We start from the raw sequence: 19099 nt of genomic DNA, 5'->3' as shown, positions 1-19099 counted from the left end.
TTGTTATAAATGATTGAAAAAATACATATCTAAGAAATTTGAAAACAAAAAAGTGATGTGGGATGTACATGTTTCTAAAAAAATCATTTTGTATCACTCACCCATTTCCTCAAAATTTTGCCTAAACAGACTGACTTGATTGGTAAAAAAATTTGAAAAATTTATTACTCAAAATTTACTCATTGGAACTACCCAAATTTAAGTTTGATTATAACATTTTTTAAATTCATTGATATTTTCCACTTGAATCACATATTTTAGAAATAATTCCAGAACGAGATTTCAACGAGACTGAAACGTCAGAAGAATACATCCTTAATAAAAACTGTAATAAGTAAAAAGTATACCGGGTAACTTTGAGTATGTCAAATTAAGCTTAAGGTTTAATATAAAATATAATATGGAAATATAATCCTTTTTCAGTTTTCTTAAAATGTTAAAATAGAGGGTTAACCTTTGGATAATGATTCTACATTTACATGATTTACCTATAAAAAGATTTATTCATTTATGACACAAAATTCTTTACCATAAAGTTTCTTTTACCATTTTTGATTAAGCACTGTTAAAGTCACAATGTACAACATAAACCTACCTACCTACCCTATTGTCAGCACGTGACAGTAAACACACATACTTTTTTGTTTGGCCTTTATGCACTTGACAAAAGAAAAGTCTGTAACTAAGGTAACAACAGTGCATTTAGTTCTGGTTTTTGTTTTATCATTCTTTAAACTTATATTTGTAGTGATTTTATTCCTATCAAAATGATCAAAATGTGTTTTAGAGAGAAATAATCATGTCAGACTTTAAAGAATTGATCAAAACAAATATAAAGTGCTAGCCTCAACTAGACAGTAACCCTTTAATGAAGTACACACATTAGAAAACATTAATGTAGAAAGAGAAACAATATCTGTTAGGGAATAAAACCCCAAAGAAAGATTTTATTCTTCTTGTTATATGGGACTTATATATAAGTTCAATTGCATAAGTCATAAATACAATTTTAATAGTCATAGAACTATGTTATCAAGCAAATTAGACTTGCGGGTTTTCTTCAAGATAAATGCAAGTAAATATAAACAACATTAGATTCGTTTCAGTAATTAATTCTTAATTTATATATTTTTTTGTAGAATTCACATTGGTTGGAGCATGATTCCCAGCCAGATTATGAAGCCGGTATATACATGATATAGGAAATATATATATTTGTCACTAAGTAACTCCCATAGCTGCTAATTGTTAAACAGTTGATTAATTCATAATTTTGTGCTTACTTATTGCTTTTGGAAATAACAAATAGGGCTTACAGCATTATGCCATGATATTGATGGGATGTTCGATTAGATTGGACAAGAAGAAAATTGTACATTGAACAAATAGCAAACTTACAATTTGTAAGAAAGACTACATTACTTGATGACAGTGAATATCTTTGATATATTATTCATTTGAAATAACAATTTTAAATAAAGAGAATTCATAGTTTTCTGGGATATTAATATTACATCGTATCTGAATTCCATGAAAATTGTGGATAGATATACATTTAGAGTAGCAAATTGGAATAATGAAAATTCAAAGTTTCAGTGATTACTAATTGTGCATCATATTTGAATTCATGAATACCTTGGATAATTATTCATTTAAAATCAGAATTGGGATAATGAGAATTTCTGGTTTCTGTGAAATTTATAGTACATTACATCTAAAGTTAATTCTGTCATTACTATTATGAGCCATATGTACCACCAGGGGTGTTAAACAACATTGACTGCCCGTGAGGGTCTGTCACAACTCTATCACGCGTGTGATATGAAATGAAATGAAACGTAAGGTAAAATGATTGAAACATATTGCATTATCTATAACAACTGTCAACTACTGAAGCAATAAATGTTTTCTTTAATTGTTCACAGAAATTAAAGGATTTAATTTTCATTTGAACCTAACATTCTTAAAAATAGAGAATGGAAATGGGGAAGGTGTCAAAGAGACAATAACCCGACAAAAGAGCAGAAAGCAGAAGAAGGCCACCAATGGGTCTTCAACAAAGCGAGATGGATTGGAAATGTTCTTAGAAGACCAGATGAGAACTTGACCAGAGTCACCCTTAAGATGGGCACCAGGGGGAAAAGGGACAAAAGATGCCACGAAACAGCTTAGAGAAGAACGGTTGAAGCTGAAATGAAAGACCATGGAATCAAATGGGACAAGTTCAGAAAGCAAATAACAGAGGTGAGTGGAAATATTTAGTCATTATTCAATGTGCACCCGGGCATACAAAGTACAATGTAGTGAGGTAGGTAGGTATGATAATGTTACAAAATAAGTTCTATAAGTTGACAGAACATGTATATGTAAAATACACAAAACAGTCTACATGTCATGTGTTGTCTTCTCTAGTTCTTGCTAGAGACCAGAAATTAATTCAAAATATATATTATCTCAAAACTAAAAAGAATTGTAGCTATACTTCTGGAGCAGTAAATTTAATAACTTAACTTTGAAAAAAAATCATGTTAATGCATGTGATGCACCGGCTAGCTGCAACGACTCTCAACACAGATATCGCATGAGTGGAGATGAATAAATGATTTCCTATATTAACTTCACTAAACATTAATTTCAGTATGTGAACTTAATGCGTGTAGTAGGAAACGTCAAGTACATAAGTTTTGTTTTTGCTTTTTGTTTATATTTTTCGTGTGGTCCATTGTACCTTTCTTTGCTTCATTGTTATAGTCTAGGTTACCCCACAACAACAAGTTATATCTATTCATTTTTAATAATTATTCCTTGTAAAACATGAACTAAATTTACTGCTTAAAAAATAATGGACACTATTTAAACAGAACTTGTGTAGGCGATTGTATTTGGCCAAACATCTTCCTTTTCATTTTTCGAAGGTATAAGGTGTCGATATTCAACGCATATCACACGTATTTGTTATTTCAATAACATTTGAACCTAGTCTGTGTCTAAAATACTTGAGTTACTCCTTCGGCCTTTGACGTACTGTTCTCATTCAGTTTAATGTTTATATAATCGTGACCGTTCAGACTCCACAATGTATTCTTAGACCACAAATGTTAAAGGGGAGAATTCAATGTTTTCTGTGCTGGACATGTTTGCTCCGGTATAATTTCCTTGTTGAAAAGGATGTCCGTTTAAGTGTGATGGATTTGATAATTCAGAGCCAAGTCGAAATGGGGACTTTCAACTACTGCATCATATAATGAGAATGCAACGATATCTGCACGTTTGGCAACAAAAATCGAAACAACTCTCTGAGGTGTCCGTAGGTGGCATGTTAAAAAGCAAAATGTCTGGCATTATTTAACATATCATTATTTACAATGATAATCGGAACTACCACCTGTTGACTAAGCTTGTAGATCCTGTTTATTGTATAAAATTGGGAATTTGTTATTGCACCAAATATCAATCAACATTTGAATGGTTTCTGGACAACGTTAAGCAAGCTACAATCAATCAGTATATCATATACTTAGTATGAATTTCAGACGATCATGTCTACGGTTGTAGAGATTTGGTTTTGTTAAAAGTAAAATTAAACTGAGTTTATGTTTTAAAATAAGCAAAACAATCGACATAATGTTAACATGTTTCTTTTGTTACTGCATCAGTTAAGAATAAGCAATACTATGTGAAAATGTCCACCCTTGATCGGCTATTTTTAAGAAATGATTTTTAGACAGTGTAGACTGTATATGCATTTGTGAAAACTCGGTTTGCACAATCAATAAGGATAAATATTTAGCGTAGGTATTTCACTTACAACAAATTTGGAACCATTGCCTTGACAGTCTTCTCAGTAGAATATAAAGCCCCGTTAAAACTACTGAAAAGAGATCATATTGTTTTATGTAAGGAATGCATGTTGACTCAGAATAAATGTCTACAGTAACTACAATGGTATATATAAATGACAGCAACTCAAAACCTCCCAAACAAAACATTAAATCTAGAGGGTAACGTTTACAAACCAAATAAAAACAAAATGGTTATTATACAAATTACTGTCAAGTTTGGTAAAATCAGTTAAATAGTTTTGGAAAATCTAGTTTATTGTTAGACCACATCTACAGAGATATAACATAACTTCTTCGAAAAATTCAAATTAAGCCGCATCATGATAGAATATTGTATGACCAATAAATGATTAAATATCTATCTCATCTGCCTACAAACAGTTGAATATGATACGAAAGGTGACTCTTTGATGATAAAAATCTCTCTCATTTCTTTCAAATTTCAACTTTGTAGGCCAATAAATAAATATTTTAGGGTAACTTTCACTCTGAAAGAAATGTTATAATAAATAACTAATTGAAGTGTTCAAGCTGAATAAACTAACCATTAAAAGGTTTACTGAATCCATGGAAGTTTCATTTAGTCCATACGTAAAACTTAAATGTACGCCGGACTTCAGAGAAAGATATAACAAGCCTGGCATTTGGTGCATAATTTGTTTTTTCTGCTTCAACAATAATTTGATTTACTTCAAACTGTATATTTATATTAGTGTTACTTACAAAAAAAATGTTCTATTATAGCAAAATTTGAGACATTAGGAGAAAAGTCAGCAAAGAATATCCCCAAATCAATGAGCATGGCTTGCTCGGTCGACAATTGTTCATTGTAGAGTCCTATTTTAAGGGAACCTTCTCATAAATGTGTTTTCGAGACTCAAGAAAGTATTTTTCAATTTTTGTAATATTTCATTTAAATAGCAAGATGCATTCACAAATGAGAGTTCCGCAAGAATCAAATGTGCACATGCAGTTCCGTATAATTGGTGTTATACCACCATTTTGTCCTATAAGTCTAAGTAAAATTTGCTCTTTTAAAAAAACTGTGCAGATTTTATGTGTGTTTCAAATAAAGAAATACTTGGCATGCGTAAAGAAGTACCTTGTCCAGGACCATAATCAAAATTTCAAAAAAAATGCATTGGTTGTAAGAAAATAACCAGTACTTAAAGTTAACCCATCAAATGTTCATCCCGTCTTCCTGTTTACTATACATACCAATATGTTTACTTATTCTTGGAAGCCGTACGGTCGCTTGTGATTGCTTAAATCCAGCGTATTTCAACACTGATTGATTGTTTTCTCATTTAACATCAAAGTACATTTTCTTATTCTTATAGCAATAAGAGATGCATATCTATTGGTAAATAGTAGATTATTTGGCATTCTTTGACATTTAACTGTTTACTTTTTAAACAAAGTGATTTAGATGGCGATTTATCTCATTTGCACACATAACATATCTTCTTATTTCTACATATTATTCAAACGTCTATTTTGTGTACAGCAATGAATTGCGTATTTGAACTTTGTATGCAATCGGAGTTATAGTTCACCTACCGGTGTTAAAGTGACAATCATCACAGTTTCAATATACTAAGATATTTACGCTTCTTATCAGTGACTGAAAGAATACTATAATTTGGTATTGATGGTTTTATTTTCTTACTATTGCCTGGTGTTTTTTTGTTTTTGTTTATTGTATTAGTTTTATTGAGTATATTTAATTAAAATTTATTGGTATTCTTTTTTTTTTTTCATTTCTAGTGAAGATAAAATAAAAAGGCGAGGTTTGCGGTTTGTTTCTTTCTTTATAACTGTTTGTGTTTATACACGTAAACTGCTATTCCCTGCTGAGTTTATATCTATAGAAGGGTTTAACTATCGTAACTTCAATACAGAAGTAAAATTAATTAATTCACACTTTTTTCAGATTTTGACCTTGACGAATTGTACAGACAGTTTCTATTGTTGAAGATGACTTACGCATTTATTTTCTTTTTCTTATTTTGTTTTATTCTTAACAAAAAAAAAACCAATAATTTTGAATAGGATAAACCAAAAAATTAATATGAATTAATTGGAATTCTTTAACTTGATATTTAAGTGAATTAGACTTTAGTGTTAGACGAGAGACTTAACAGATTGTATATAACGATTCGAATTATTAACGTTAAATAAACATATAATTATTTGGTATTAAATGTTGTATATAGATAAACATATTTTCTATATTTTACTTACGGGGGTATGATAATACCAATGTAAAAACTAGTCTGATTGCTTTGGTACGATACTCATCTGTAATAATACAAAAATACAAACATGCACAGCAATATTGTATGTCTCTGTAACAAACAGGTAGGTGTAGTCCTCACCTGTACAAAAGTGAACTTGGAGCAGACTTTTTAACGGCTTTCCAAGTTAACTTGAGAAATTTAAAGCAGACATGCAAATTGACTTCGTCGTTCGTAGACCCCAGTTTTCTGGTAAATATTTCATTGATCGAAATGTTCAGCCAATCTTTGTTTGCCTCTGTTTGAAAGTTATCTTTTTGACAATCATAGCATACAAGCTGTTTAGACAAGACAGCGGATGCATAATAGGGATCAGGGTCTGTTTACCATTTGTACTTCGTTTTTTTGTATCGTTCCTGTTGCTCAGTCTTAATTCATCCATGTTATGTTGTTTTTTTATATAGCTGTTTGTATTTTGTTTCCTTTTGTGTCATTGCCTTTGCATGTCCTTGTGATGTCTTTTGTCTCTCTTTTTATACTTAGAAACAAAAATACAAAACAAACGTAATGTCTCTATCCCTTTCCTATCTACATTACACGATAAAGATATACACCCATTATACATAGTAAATTTGATTGTTATTTTTTTTTATTTCACTTAAGTTTTAAACAATGATTTCTTCAAGTAAAACAAACAAATATTGCAATGAGATGAAAACATGTTGATTTAAAATAGGACTATAAATAAACTCATCATAGACATCAGGATTAAAATTGTAAACGGCAAAAGACACACCAATAACGCTGGAATAAAAACAAATTTAAAAGGCCAAAAACATGTACAAACTTTGGTAGCATCGAGGACCCAAAACACCTTAAAGTTTTGACAAATTTATTTAAGTTGAGTTATGCCCTGGTTACAAAATTAAAAGTATTTTGAAATTTTCTAGAAAATTCAAGGTTTTGTGAACATGTCGTTTATAATAAAGACCTTATCAATGATTTTTTATGTCAACACCAAAGATGCCGACTTGTAATCTTATGACACCATCGGGTTGAAAATCAACCAGCGATTTATTGACCCAGTGGCTGTAAGTTAACCCATCATAGACGCCAAGATTGAAATTTTGTGTGCCAGATGAATAGATGCAAATAGCTGCAATTTATATTAAACTTGCCCATTTCACTACAATGATAATATTCTAGATCAATTATTTGTTTGCTATCCATACAAGTAACGAAGACTCCAACAAAATTGTTAAACAGGTTAAAATATAGAAAAATACTTTAAGGATTTACGATAATTAGCCTGTTATAACATTCAATAAGTTCTTGTAACTCAAGTCAATAAATGACCAATGCTTGATTTGAAAAAAATAAATAAGAAATGCGCAGGGTATATCGTATAATTATATGCATATATACGTGTATATACAGTTATGTTGATGGGGCTACGTTTTCAATGTATAATGCTTTGAATGTTGGTCATTGAGTTTTGCGGAAGATTATCTCATCCATTTCAATCCACACTACATTCATCAAGTTCATAATGTAACCTAAAATCTATTTTAGAGTATTTGGCTACATGTCTTTAAGTTGATTTTTTTGGGGATTTCCCCCCTTTTATCAAGTGTAAACTTACCTGTAGGAAGACAAGCTATGTTGTATTTAAAGTTGTCGAAAAGAATTGTCTGTATTTCTTGTGATATATTAAACCTATTAATACAAAATTATTTTTTTAACTATCTTGTACAGATAAAATCCTGTTACTGCAATAAACGTTTTTTAAACTATTTTAAAGTCTACCAAAAGGGACAACCTGGATCAGGTATTTAACTTGGATGTCACAGATACAAGATTATACATTGTAGAAGAATTTGAATATGGCCTAGTAGTAGGTCTTTCTGCTGTTTAGCTGCATTGCAAAAATAAACATAGTCTTTCTGTTAAAATTTAAGCTTCTTAAGGCAATATTGGTTTGGGTATTCTAGATTTTGTTGTTGCAGCTGGTTGGTTTAAACATTGTGGTTTTCAATTTCTCTATTTGTTTATCATGGCTTTTCAGATTTCTCTTAAACTTATATGACAATAAAGATTAAGTATCAATCCATGACACAAAATCAATAAATGAACAGCAAAAAAGGCAAAAGAACAGGGCTTCGATTAAATGTTCTCCTTGTGTCTTTCGCATCTTATTTTCATATACGATGTCATTGTTTTATTTAAGCGTATTACACGTTATAAAATGGAGATTTTCCAATGACTGATAAACTATCTATTGATAATTAAGATATACCAACTAGGAAAATCAAACATAACAAGACATACCTTTCATCCGTTGAAAATCTACGATTCATACTGAATTCCCTATTGCGTTTCGAATCTGAAAAAAAAAATTGGCTTGTTTTTCAAGAAATTATCTGTGGTATTTTGTCTTTTTCATTTTATCCGGCTTTTAATAAAATAAAAACACTTTTCCTTTCTTTTATGATAAATGTGAATATATTTTGTAGGCACTATTGATACAATGATGTACTCAAGAATTTACTGAAAAACGTTTAATTGTATTATGTACATATAGAGTCTGAAGTTTTGGATTAGACATAATCCCCGAATGTTTTTATAGCATACATGTAAAAAAAAAACTGTTCTAGGGCAGATCTGTCAAATGTCAGATCTGGACGAGACATGTCAACAGATCTTTCTGGAGCTGACTTGTGAATAGATCTGCAGCAGTCCTAAAAAATGCAGTTTCCACATCTCTCTTAACTTGATATTCTCTCAAAGATTCAGCTTGTTTTGTATATTATTTGACTTTTGGTCGTTTTTCGGGTGTTTTTTTTTTTTGTGCCATGGCCTACATGAAATTTATAAAACAATAATCAATATATTTTATGTTCGATACCGATTTTAAATACATTTAATATAAAATATGGTGCTCTTATAAACTAGTTTTAACTAAAGAAATTAAAAATAAAAATCAATGTATTCAAACTGTTTGCTTTTAAGGATGTTCGCTCCTCTTGTTTTTAAATTTTTGCCAGATCTTTGGAATCCTCTGGTTTTATCCATGCTTTGCCATTAAATAATTTTGTCCACTAACCCCTACTTTTCTTTTCATAATTTTATTTCATATAGTTTTAAAAGTCATATTTGAAAATCTTATAATATCCTTGTTATTTTTTCATAGTTTTTAAAAGAGAAAAGCGGACAATGTTAAAAGTATGAAAAATCTAGAGAGAATCATTTCCCGCCAAATTTTCAATGGCTTATATCTCAAAAACAAGCACACAGACCCTTCATTTTTTTCTGCTTTTTTAGTTCCTTTATTTATATACTATCAATTTATAACCTACTTTTAAAAAGCTTGTTATTTTGAAACAGAGTAGCGAACATCCTTAAGGAAGGGAGGGTAACATACTTGTTTGTATGTTTTAATTGGGTTGTTTTATATTATGATGGTAATGAATATCAAATAGTTATAGTGATTGATTAAACAATATCACGTTAGGTCCGCTTAATTGATTTTTTTCTTTCTTTCAAGTGTAATAATCATACAATTTAAAAAGATATTGAAACTGCTGGAATTTACCTTACTCTTAATTTTAGAGCGATCACATAATAAGACTAAGTCCTTTACATGCGAATTAATAAAAGTTATGGAAATATTTTCAAACAGGCAAATAAATACTATATAAGATTACAAATAATATTGTTTTTTCTATTTTCAATTATGCTTTAAATTGATGGGGATTTTGGTTATATCTCTACATTACAGCTGTACAAGTCTGGTTAAAAATAACTCGCCATGCTACAAAAAAATACGAAAAAATTTGTTCTTACATTTTTATCTCAGGGCTATAACATGTATGGCATTTCTTTCGAAAAAAGAGTGACGAAAGATACCAGAGGGACAGTCAAACTCATAGATCGAAAATAAACTGACAAAGCCATAGCTAAAAAAAGACAAACAGACAAATAATAGAACACAATACACAACATAGAAAACAAAAGACTAAGCAACGAGAACCCCACCAAAAACAAGGGATGATCTCAGGTGCTCTGGAAGATTAAGCAGATCCTGCTCCTCATGTGGCATCCGTCCTGTTGCTCATGTTATTACAAACCCGGTAAATAGGCTGATTCGCTAGGTCATATTCGTGAAAAGGAAAGGGGATTGTAGGTACGACATAAGTAACATATGATGTCATCTGTGAAAAGGTTATTCAATAACGGTGAAACAACTCGTGATGCCGTCCGTAATATTCACGAAGGGATGGTTTCAACTTCACCATTTGGAACTCTTGGTTTAATGGCTTCCTTGTGAGCAGCAACCCTCTATCAAGTAAATCATGATAGGACATACAAGCCCGGGAATGTCGTATCAATTGGGAGATATATACTCCGTATTCAGGCGCTGCTGGAATGTTGCTACATAGAAATGAAAAGTTCGCGATTGGGAAGCTGGAATCATCTCTTTTGTCGTAAAGTTTTGTTTTAAATCGACCCTCATACTATACGTTAAACTATATTCCATATTTAATACATTTTACGAAAGAGATGTACTGACCAATTCACACAGTAATTTCAATGATGAATTAACTTTGTATTTGAAGAATGGTAGAGTATTTAAATTTCTCTTTACTGTCTTACTATTGTTTGATGATTTAAAGTCATATGCAACTTCAAATTAAACAAAATTGATGCATATGTTTCTTTTTTATAACAAAATGGGTAGTTTTTATTATAAAACTTATGTACGTATACTTTTTCCCGAAATCAAATATCCACGAAAATGCAAGTTTTCCTCCAAATTGATACCCACGAAAAAAAATGTATCCACAGCTTATTGTACATGTTATAAACGTGACGACCTAATTATCCATGCTTCTTTATTGATTGCTTACAGTACTTGCAACCTTAGGCGTTACTGTTTGACGTGAACTTGACTGATCGGTGAATGATCGGTGACGGATGTTTGACTGATCGATGACTGATCGGTGATCGATGACCCATAGAATCCGTCAGATACGTCAAATAGGCTATGTGAGAGTTACCGTGACAACGGTCAGCGATCGATCAGTAAATTAATTGTATGTACGGATCGGACGGATACGTATATAATTAACATTCTTATGTAAAACGAACTCCACAGTATTTACAATCGATTAACGCGGACCTCTACGAAGACACCTTTACTCGTTAATTATGTACCACTAAACAGCGATAAAATGTTATCATTTAAAATAAGTACTCTATTTGTTGTCGTTAGATGATGAATATAGTAGAACAGTAAAGATACATACAGCTTTGTTTGGATTAATTAATTTAGAGTGTTGTTTTAATTTTTGTTCTAGATTACTAATATTTCTTAATCTTATAACATATAATGCAATGTTATTTCTTATTAGTTATTTAAAAGGCCTCAAGAAAAGTTTCTTTGATAGAATTTACAAAAAAATAAGTATTAAAATACTTAAACTTTAATTTGTGTTGATTAAAGATGCAATCATTTCCTTATTTTGTACTTTTTGTACATCAGGTTTGGTCGTTTTTCATAAAATATGCTGAATTTTAGGAAAAAGATACTAAATTTTTGTTCGAGTTGCTTAAAAATGCAAATATTTCTTCTTTTATATCAGAAATAATGCACGTCAATTGCAACCAGTCATAATTAATGCATTCAGATAATTAATTTTGTATAAGATATGAATAATTTAAGGATAAATATACATACACTTTTGTTTTTATTAAATATTAATTCAATAATTTCTCTTTTTTAATGGAAATTATTGGAATGCCTATGGTTTTTTGTACTTTTTAAGGTTTAGGATTGGTTGTTTTTTATAAAACAAAATAATATCTGAGAAAATATACTAAAATGTTGTTTGCATTGTTTAAAATTACCAATTTTTCTTCTTTTGATAAAAAATAATGCACTGTTATCTGGAACTATTTATTTCAAAGTTCTCCAATAAGATTTTTTTTGTAAGAATTTTGATAATGTAATGAGAATTTTACTTAAACTTTTGTTTTGTGTTCAATACAAATTAAAATAATTTCTTTATTTTGACAGTAATTATGTACCTTCATTTGATTTAGGTACATTTTGTACATCAGGATTAGTTGTTTTTCATAAAATATGCTGAATTTTAAGGAAAAGATACTAAATTTTTGTTCGCTTTCTTTAAAAATGCAAATATTTCTTCTTTTATATCAGAATAAATGCAACGTCAATTGCAATCAGTCATTATAAATGCCTTTAGATAAGTAATTTTGTATAAAATGTGAATCATTGAAGGTTAAATATGCATAAAGATAAGATTAGATAAGAATGCAATAATTTCTTTATTTTGATAGAAGTTATGAACCGTCATTTGATTTTGGTTCTTTTTGTACATCAGGATTGATTGTTTTTCATAAAATATTCTGAATTTCAGGGAAAAGATACTAAATTTTTGTTTGCATTGCTTAAATATGCAAATATTTCTTTTATATCAGAAATAATTCAATGTCAATTGCAATCAGTCATATTTAATGCATTCAGATAAGTACTTTTGTATAAGATATGAATAATTTACTGATAAATATACATAAACTTTTGTTTTTGTTTGATAAAAATTAAAAATTCCTCTATTTCAATTTAAATTATTGACTGCCTATGGCTTTTTGTACTTTTTAAGGTTTAGGATTGGTTTTTTTGTTTACAAAACAAAATAATATCTGAGAAAATATACTAAAATGTTGTTCTCATTGATTAAAATTACCAATTTTTCTTCTTTTGATTAAAAATAATGCAATGTTACTTGTAACTTGTTATTTCAAAGTCTTCCAATAAGATTTTTTTTGTAAGAATTTTGATAATGTAAGGAGAATAAAACTTAAACTTTTGTTTTGTGTTGAATACGAATGCAATACTTTCTTTTTTTTTATGGAAATCATGAACCGTCATTTGATTTTTGGTACATTTTGCACATCAGGATTGGTTTTTTTTTATAAAATATGCTGAATTTCAGGGAAAAGATACTAAATTTTTGTTCGCATTGCTTAAATATGCAAATATTTCTTCTTTTATATCAGAAATAATTCAACATTAATTGCAATCAGTCATAAGTAATGCATTCAGATAAGTACTTTTAAATAAGATATGAATAATTGAAGGATAAAGATGCATAAACTTTTGTTTTTGTTGGAAAAAAAAAGCAATAATTTCTTAATTTTGATAGAAATTATGAACCATCATTTGATTTTGGTTCTTTTTGTACATCAGGATTGGTTGTTTTTCATAAAATATTCTGAATTTCAGGGAAAAAATACTAAATTTTTGTTCGTATTGCTTGAAAATGTAAGTATGTCTTCTTTCGTATCAGAATTAATTCAACGTCAATTGCAATCAGTCATAATTAATGCATTCAGATAAGTTCTTTTGTAAAAGATATGAATAATTTACTGATAAATAAACATAAACTTTTGTTTTTTTTTAAATAAGAATTCAAAACTCCTCTATTTCAATTTAAATTATTGACTGCCTATTGCTTTTTTGTACTTTTTATGGTTTAGGATTGGTTGTTTTTTATAAAACAAAAAAATATCTGAGAAAATATACTTAAATGTTGTTCACATTATTTAAAACTACCAATTTTTCTTCTTTGATAAAAAATAATGCAATGTTATTTGTAACTTGTTATTTCAAAGTCTTCCAATAAGATTTTTTTTTTGTAAGAATTTTGATAATGTAAGGAGAATAAAACTTAAACTTTTGTTTTGTGTTGAATACGAATGCAATAATTTCTTTATATTGATAGAAATTATGAACCGTCATTTGATTTCGGTACATTTTGTACATCAGGATTGGTTGTTTTTCATAAGAAATGCTGAATTTCAGGGAAAAGATGGTAAATTTTTGTTCGCGTTGCTTAAATATGCAAATATTTCTTCTTTTATATCAGAAATAATGCATCTTCAATTGCAATCAGTCATTATAAATGCCTTTAGATAAGTAATTTTGTATAAAATGTGAATCATTGAAGGAAAAATATTCATAAACTTTTGTTTTTGTTAGATAAGAATGCAATAATTTCTTTATTTTGATAGAAATTATGAACAGTCATTTGATTTCGGTACATTTTGTACATCAGGATTGGCTGTTTTTCATAAAATATGCTGAATTTCAGGGAAAAGATACTAAATTTTTGTTAGCATTGCTTAAATATGCAAATATTTCTTCTTTTATATCAGAAATAATGCAACTTCAATTGCAATCAGTCATTATCAATGCCTTTAGATAAGTAATTTTGTATAAAATGTGAATCATTGAAGGATAAATATGCATAAACTTTTGTTTTTGTTAGATAAGAATGCAATAATTTCTTTATTTTGATAGAAATTATGAACCGTCATTTGATTTTTGGTCTTTTTGTACATCAGGATTGGTTGTTTTTCATAAAATATTCTGAATTTCAGGGAAAAGATACTAAATTTTTGTTCTTGTTGCTTGAAAATATAAATATGTCTTCTTTTGTATCAGAAATAATTCAACGCCAATTGCAATCAGTCATAATTAATGTATTCAGATAAGTACTTTTATATAAGATATGAATAATTTAAGGATAAATATACATTAACTTTTGTTTTTTTTAAATAAGATTTCAATAATTTCTCTTTTTTTAATGGAAATTATTGAAAGCCTATGGCTTTTTGTACTTTTTATGTGTCAGGATTTGTTGTATTTCATAAAATATGTTGAATTTAAGGGAAAAGATTCTAAATGTAATGTTCGCATTGCTTAAAAATACAAATATTTCTTCTTTTATATCAGAAATAATGCAACGTCAATTGCTATCAGTCATTATAAATGCCTTTATATAAGTATTTCCTAATAAAATGTGAATAAATGAAGGATAAATATGCATAAACTTTTGTTTTTGTTGAACAAGAATGCAATAATTTCTTTATTTGAAAGGAAATTATTGACTGTCATTAGATGTTTGCACTTTTCATAGTTTAGTATTGGTTGTTTTTCATAAAAGTAAAAGAAGATCATAGAAAATATCCTTAAATGTTGTTCGCATTGTTTAAAATGACCAGTTTCTCTTGTTTTGTTAAAAAATAATGCAATGTTATTTGTAACTAGTTATTTCAAATGCTTCAAGATTATTTTTTTTATAAGAATTTTAATATTGTAAGTGGAATAAGGCTTAAACTTTTGTTGGTGTTCAACTGTTGAAAATGAATGCATTAGTATCTTCATTTTGATAGAAATAATGAATCACCATTTGATTTCAGTACTTTTTGTACATCAGGATTGGTTGCATTTCATAAAATATGTTGAATTTCAGGGATCAGATACTAAATTTAATATTCGCATTGCATAAAAATACAAATATTTTTTCTTTTATATCAGAAATAGTGCAATGCAATTGCTATCAGTCATTATAAATGCCTTTAGATAAGTAATTTTTTAATAAAATGTGAATAAAGAAGGATAGATATATACATAAACTTTTGTTTTTGTTGAAATAGAATGCAATAATTCCTTTATTTGAATAGAGATTATTGACCGTCATTGGATTTTTGTACTTTTTATAGCTTAGGATTGATTATTTTTTATTAAGTTAAAAGACTATCAGAAAAAATATACTATAATGTTGTTCTCGTTGTTAAACATTACCAATATTTTTTATTTTTAAGAGAACTTGCAGAATTTTTATTTTTATTTGTGATTTGTTATTTTAATGGCCTCGAGATAAGTTTGTTTAAAGAATTTTAAGATTATAAGGATAAAATACTTAAAGATATTTAAAAATAATACATCGAAATTTGCAATAAATGATCATTTCATTTTATTTTCAAGAGCATTTTCGGAAAATAATAAAATCACTGAAAATCGCGATCAACACCGTTTTAGAAATGTCTGGGTTTGAAAAAATAAAACCTAAATTAAAACGAAAATGGCCATTCTTTAATAGTAATATTTAAATTTAGTTTTATATGCATATTTATTTTCTTTTTAAATTCTTAAAACTGTGCTAAATAATTAATAAAAAAAGATGTTGATCATTTGTACTTGAATGTTTCGTATTTTCCATGTCGCCATTTTAATTAAATGAAACGAAACTAAGATTTCGTAATTTGTATTAGTTTATCATGTGACGTAGTAGAGTTCAATCCGTCAGAAAGGTCGATCGGTCATATCCGTCCGATCAGTCAAATACTTTTACTATAAGTCTGACGGATTGGTGACGTGAGTTTGACGCGAACTTGACTGATCGGTGACTGATCGATGACCGCTGATTGATCGCTAAAACAGTAACGTCTAAGGTTGCAAGTACTGTACAAAGGTGGCAATCGGTAAGCTTCGGCTTCAAAACAAGACCAAGTGAAATATTTTTTTTTTACAATTATACGAAATGAATGCATACAAAATGATCAAATCGTGAACAGAAGACTAGATTTATGATATTTACATGCATTGGTTCATGAATTAGATTAACATTACTGTTTACCGGTCACTCGTTTCATATGACTTTAAACCTAGCAAGTCAAATTAACTGGAGCGGGATGCTATTTTTCTTTTTTTTTTAGCTGGGAGGGAAGACAACTTATACACTTCACACATGTCTTAATGTTAACATGTTAACAAATAATGTTTCGTCAAATTTGGTTTTCATTTACCCAAGAAGTCTTTATAAATGAAAATAATAAACAAATTAGGCCTTTGAATTATGTACGAGCATAGTCACATATGGAAATCAGTCCAAACAATCTTTATTACATTTTCCCTCCATTTGAACAGTAAATTCATATAGAAAACAAAAGTTCTAGCTCACCCATCAGGTCTTTTGTTTTGTTTGTTAAATCAATGGCAATATAGCAGGAGCAGTCTTCTGTTGAAGGATTGCAGAACAATGAGTTTTGTTGGTCCTTGACCAAAAAATAACCCTTTTCTGTATTGCAAAAACATGTTCTGTCGGACTTAGTTGTGCCATTATGGACAGTTTGTTGGCCTTCACTGCTACATAGTGACTTCAAGAAGGCACACCGACTGTAACCAGTTGTGTTAAATCTGAAAGGTTGATATCGGGACGGACTGCAAACATCTCTGTTTAGATTAGGTTCAAAGACGTATTTATAACCTAAAATCATAAATAAATGTCAATTGCTCCATATGAATAAAAAAGTCATAAACCAGAAAAAAGCATATAATTAGTATTGGTATTAAACATTTATGTATACTACTTAACAATTCAAATAATGTAACTATACTTTTAGTGCAACAAATGTTTTTTCGTTAATCACAATATTCACCATTTTGAATATAAGAGCACATAAAACGAAAAAAAACAACACCCAACCCCTACAGACTGACTCTTGTTCGTGTTCTTTTTTCTAAAACATGCAACAATGGAAAAAAAGACTGTACAGTGTGGAAGTACTCGGATCCACTAAACATTACATTGAAAGAGATATCATAATAAATGTGCATGTTAATGTTTTAAGATAACATCTAGAGCATAGTTAAAATATTAACCTGGTCCAACAATTTCAGATTTGTAACATTTATCTTTGTATACATTAACTTGACGATTCACGTCAAATAAGCAAATGTATCTTTCTTTAGTTGTGCACATAGATATTGCACGAAGCTTCCAGTGTGCTTGGGATGGGCAGGAAAAGTCATAGGCTTCATTTAGAGCCAACACCTGAAAAAAAGAACACATGTTTTGCTATTCAAATCATATTATGTATTTTAAGTATATAAAACTGATTGTAAAGCACGTATGGGCGCTATACATTTCCAGAACTAGTTTATTTATGAATATGACTGTTGCTATCTTTTCGTTTGATGTTTTTGAGCTTTTGATTTGGCCATAAGGGACTTTCCGTTTTGAATTTTCTTCGTTGTTTAGTACTTTTGTGATTTTACTATGCTATCTGCTTTCGTTGTATGCCTTTTGTGTATAGAGAAATAACAAAATACATGACATTGGCACCTCTAAGGTTTCGATTTCAATCAAGATTATCTAATACCCTCGTACTGAATGGTACTTGAATCGATGAAATTGTCATATATATATATATATATTAATACTCCTAAAAGAATTCCTAAAATAATAAAGAATATAAAGGAATAGATATATAAAGGCCATTTTGAACATTTTTTTAATTTTGAACATTTTTTTAACGCAAAGTATAAAATATGTAAAAACCTCTAACAAACGTTCTTGCCATATTTATATGAAATGCTCCTTATTTGCATTCCTGCATGAATTATCTGATAGCCAAATATAATAATTTAATTCTTTTCGGCAAGATTAATTTGGTGAAAAAGCCTGAGGGAATTACAATTTATCTTCAAGGGATGCGAAGGGGAGCCAGGCTATGTTTTTTTTATAAATAAAATATTCTTATCCCCAATTTGATGGAAACAATATATTTTGGTCAGCAGATAACAAGAAGATTATTCTGAATCCAGAGTTTCTACATACTTTATAGTGTTAATTATTGTAAAAAAATTTGATTGATAATGTTGACAAAAAAAACATATCCCCCACTTTTTGAAGTAAAAATGTTGCTCCCTAAATCACCTTGTTCTCCAAATCCTACTTAATGTATTAATAGATCTACTTAGTAGGAAGAAGTTTTATGTGCACAAGTTTTGAGTCATTCTTTAGTAGTTAGAGAGCACTCAAAAGAAATAAGGTGCACTCGAATCTGGAAATTTCATTTTGTTCTGATTTCTATATTTAAATATCATTTTTTTGGTAGATATTTTCAGTAACTTAAAGCTTTCAATTTTTAAGAATTATAGTCTTTTATTGAACTTTCAAAATTTCGTCGTGACAAAAAATTATACATTAACATTAAATTTTATAAAGACATACACACATTGTCCTGAACATGCATGAAATATTTGCCACTGGACGTTAATCAATCACATATGTGAAATGAAGAAACCTGAATATTTCCGAATATATTTTTCAGGTATATCTGGAATATCTGGTCTATCGTTTTCTTGAT

General features: G+C 29.1%; 1 protein-coding gene across 3 annotated transcripts in view; it reads right to left on the bottom strand.

Moving 5' to 3' along the window:
* The window catches only part of LOC127721233 (uncharacterized), an 80153-nt gene that overhangs the window by 23341 nt on the left and 37713 nt on the right, over positions 1 to 19099 (bottom strand). For all 3 annotated transcript variants that reach the window (XM_052227911.1, XM_052227913.1, XM_052227915.1), the window contains 6 exons: positions 17610 to 17781; positions 16909 to 17214; positions 8408 to 8462; positions 7722 to 7795; positions 6087 to 6143; positions 3809 to 3871 (listed from right to left, as the gene is read on the bottom strand). In XM_052227911.1, coding sequence (XP_052083871.1) covers positions 3809 to 3871; positions 6087 to 6143; positions 7722 to 7795; positions 8408 to 8462; positions 16909 to 17214; positions 17610 to 17781 — 727 coding nt within the window. The remainder of the gene's footprint in view (positions 1 to 3808; positions 3872 to 6086; positions 6144 to 7721; positions 7796 to 8407; positions 8463 to 16908; positions 17215 to 17609; positions 17782 to 19099) is intronic.

The sequence above is a fragment of the Mytilus californianus genome, unplaced genomic scaffold (assembly GCF_021869535.1).
Source record: "Mytilus californianus isolate M0D057914Y unplaced genomic scaffold, xbMytCali1.0.p SCAF_12, whole genome shotgun sequence".
In the NCBI taxonomy this organism is placed as follows: Eukaryota; Metazoa; Mollusca; class Bivalvia; order Mytilida; family Mytilidae; genus Mytilus; species Mytilus californianus.
This window is presented reverse-complemented; position numbering and strand designations above follow the sequence as displayed.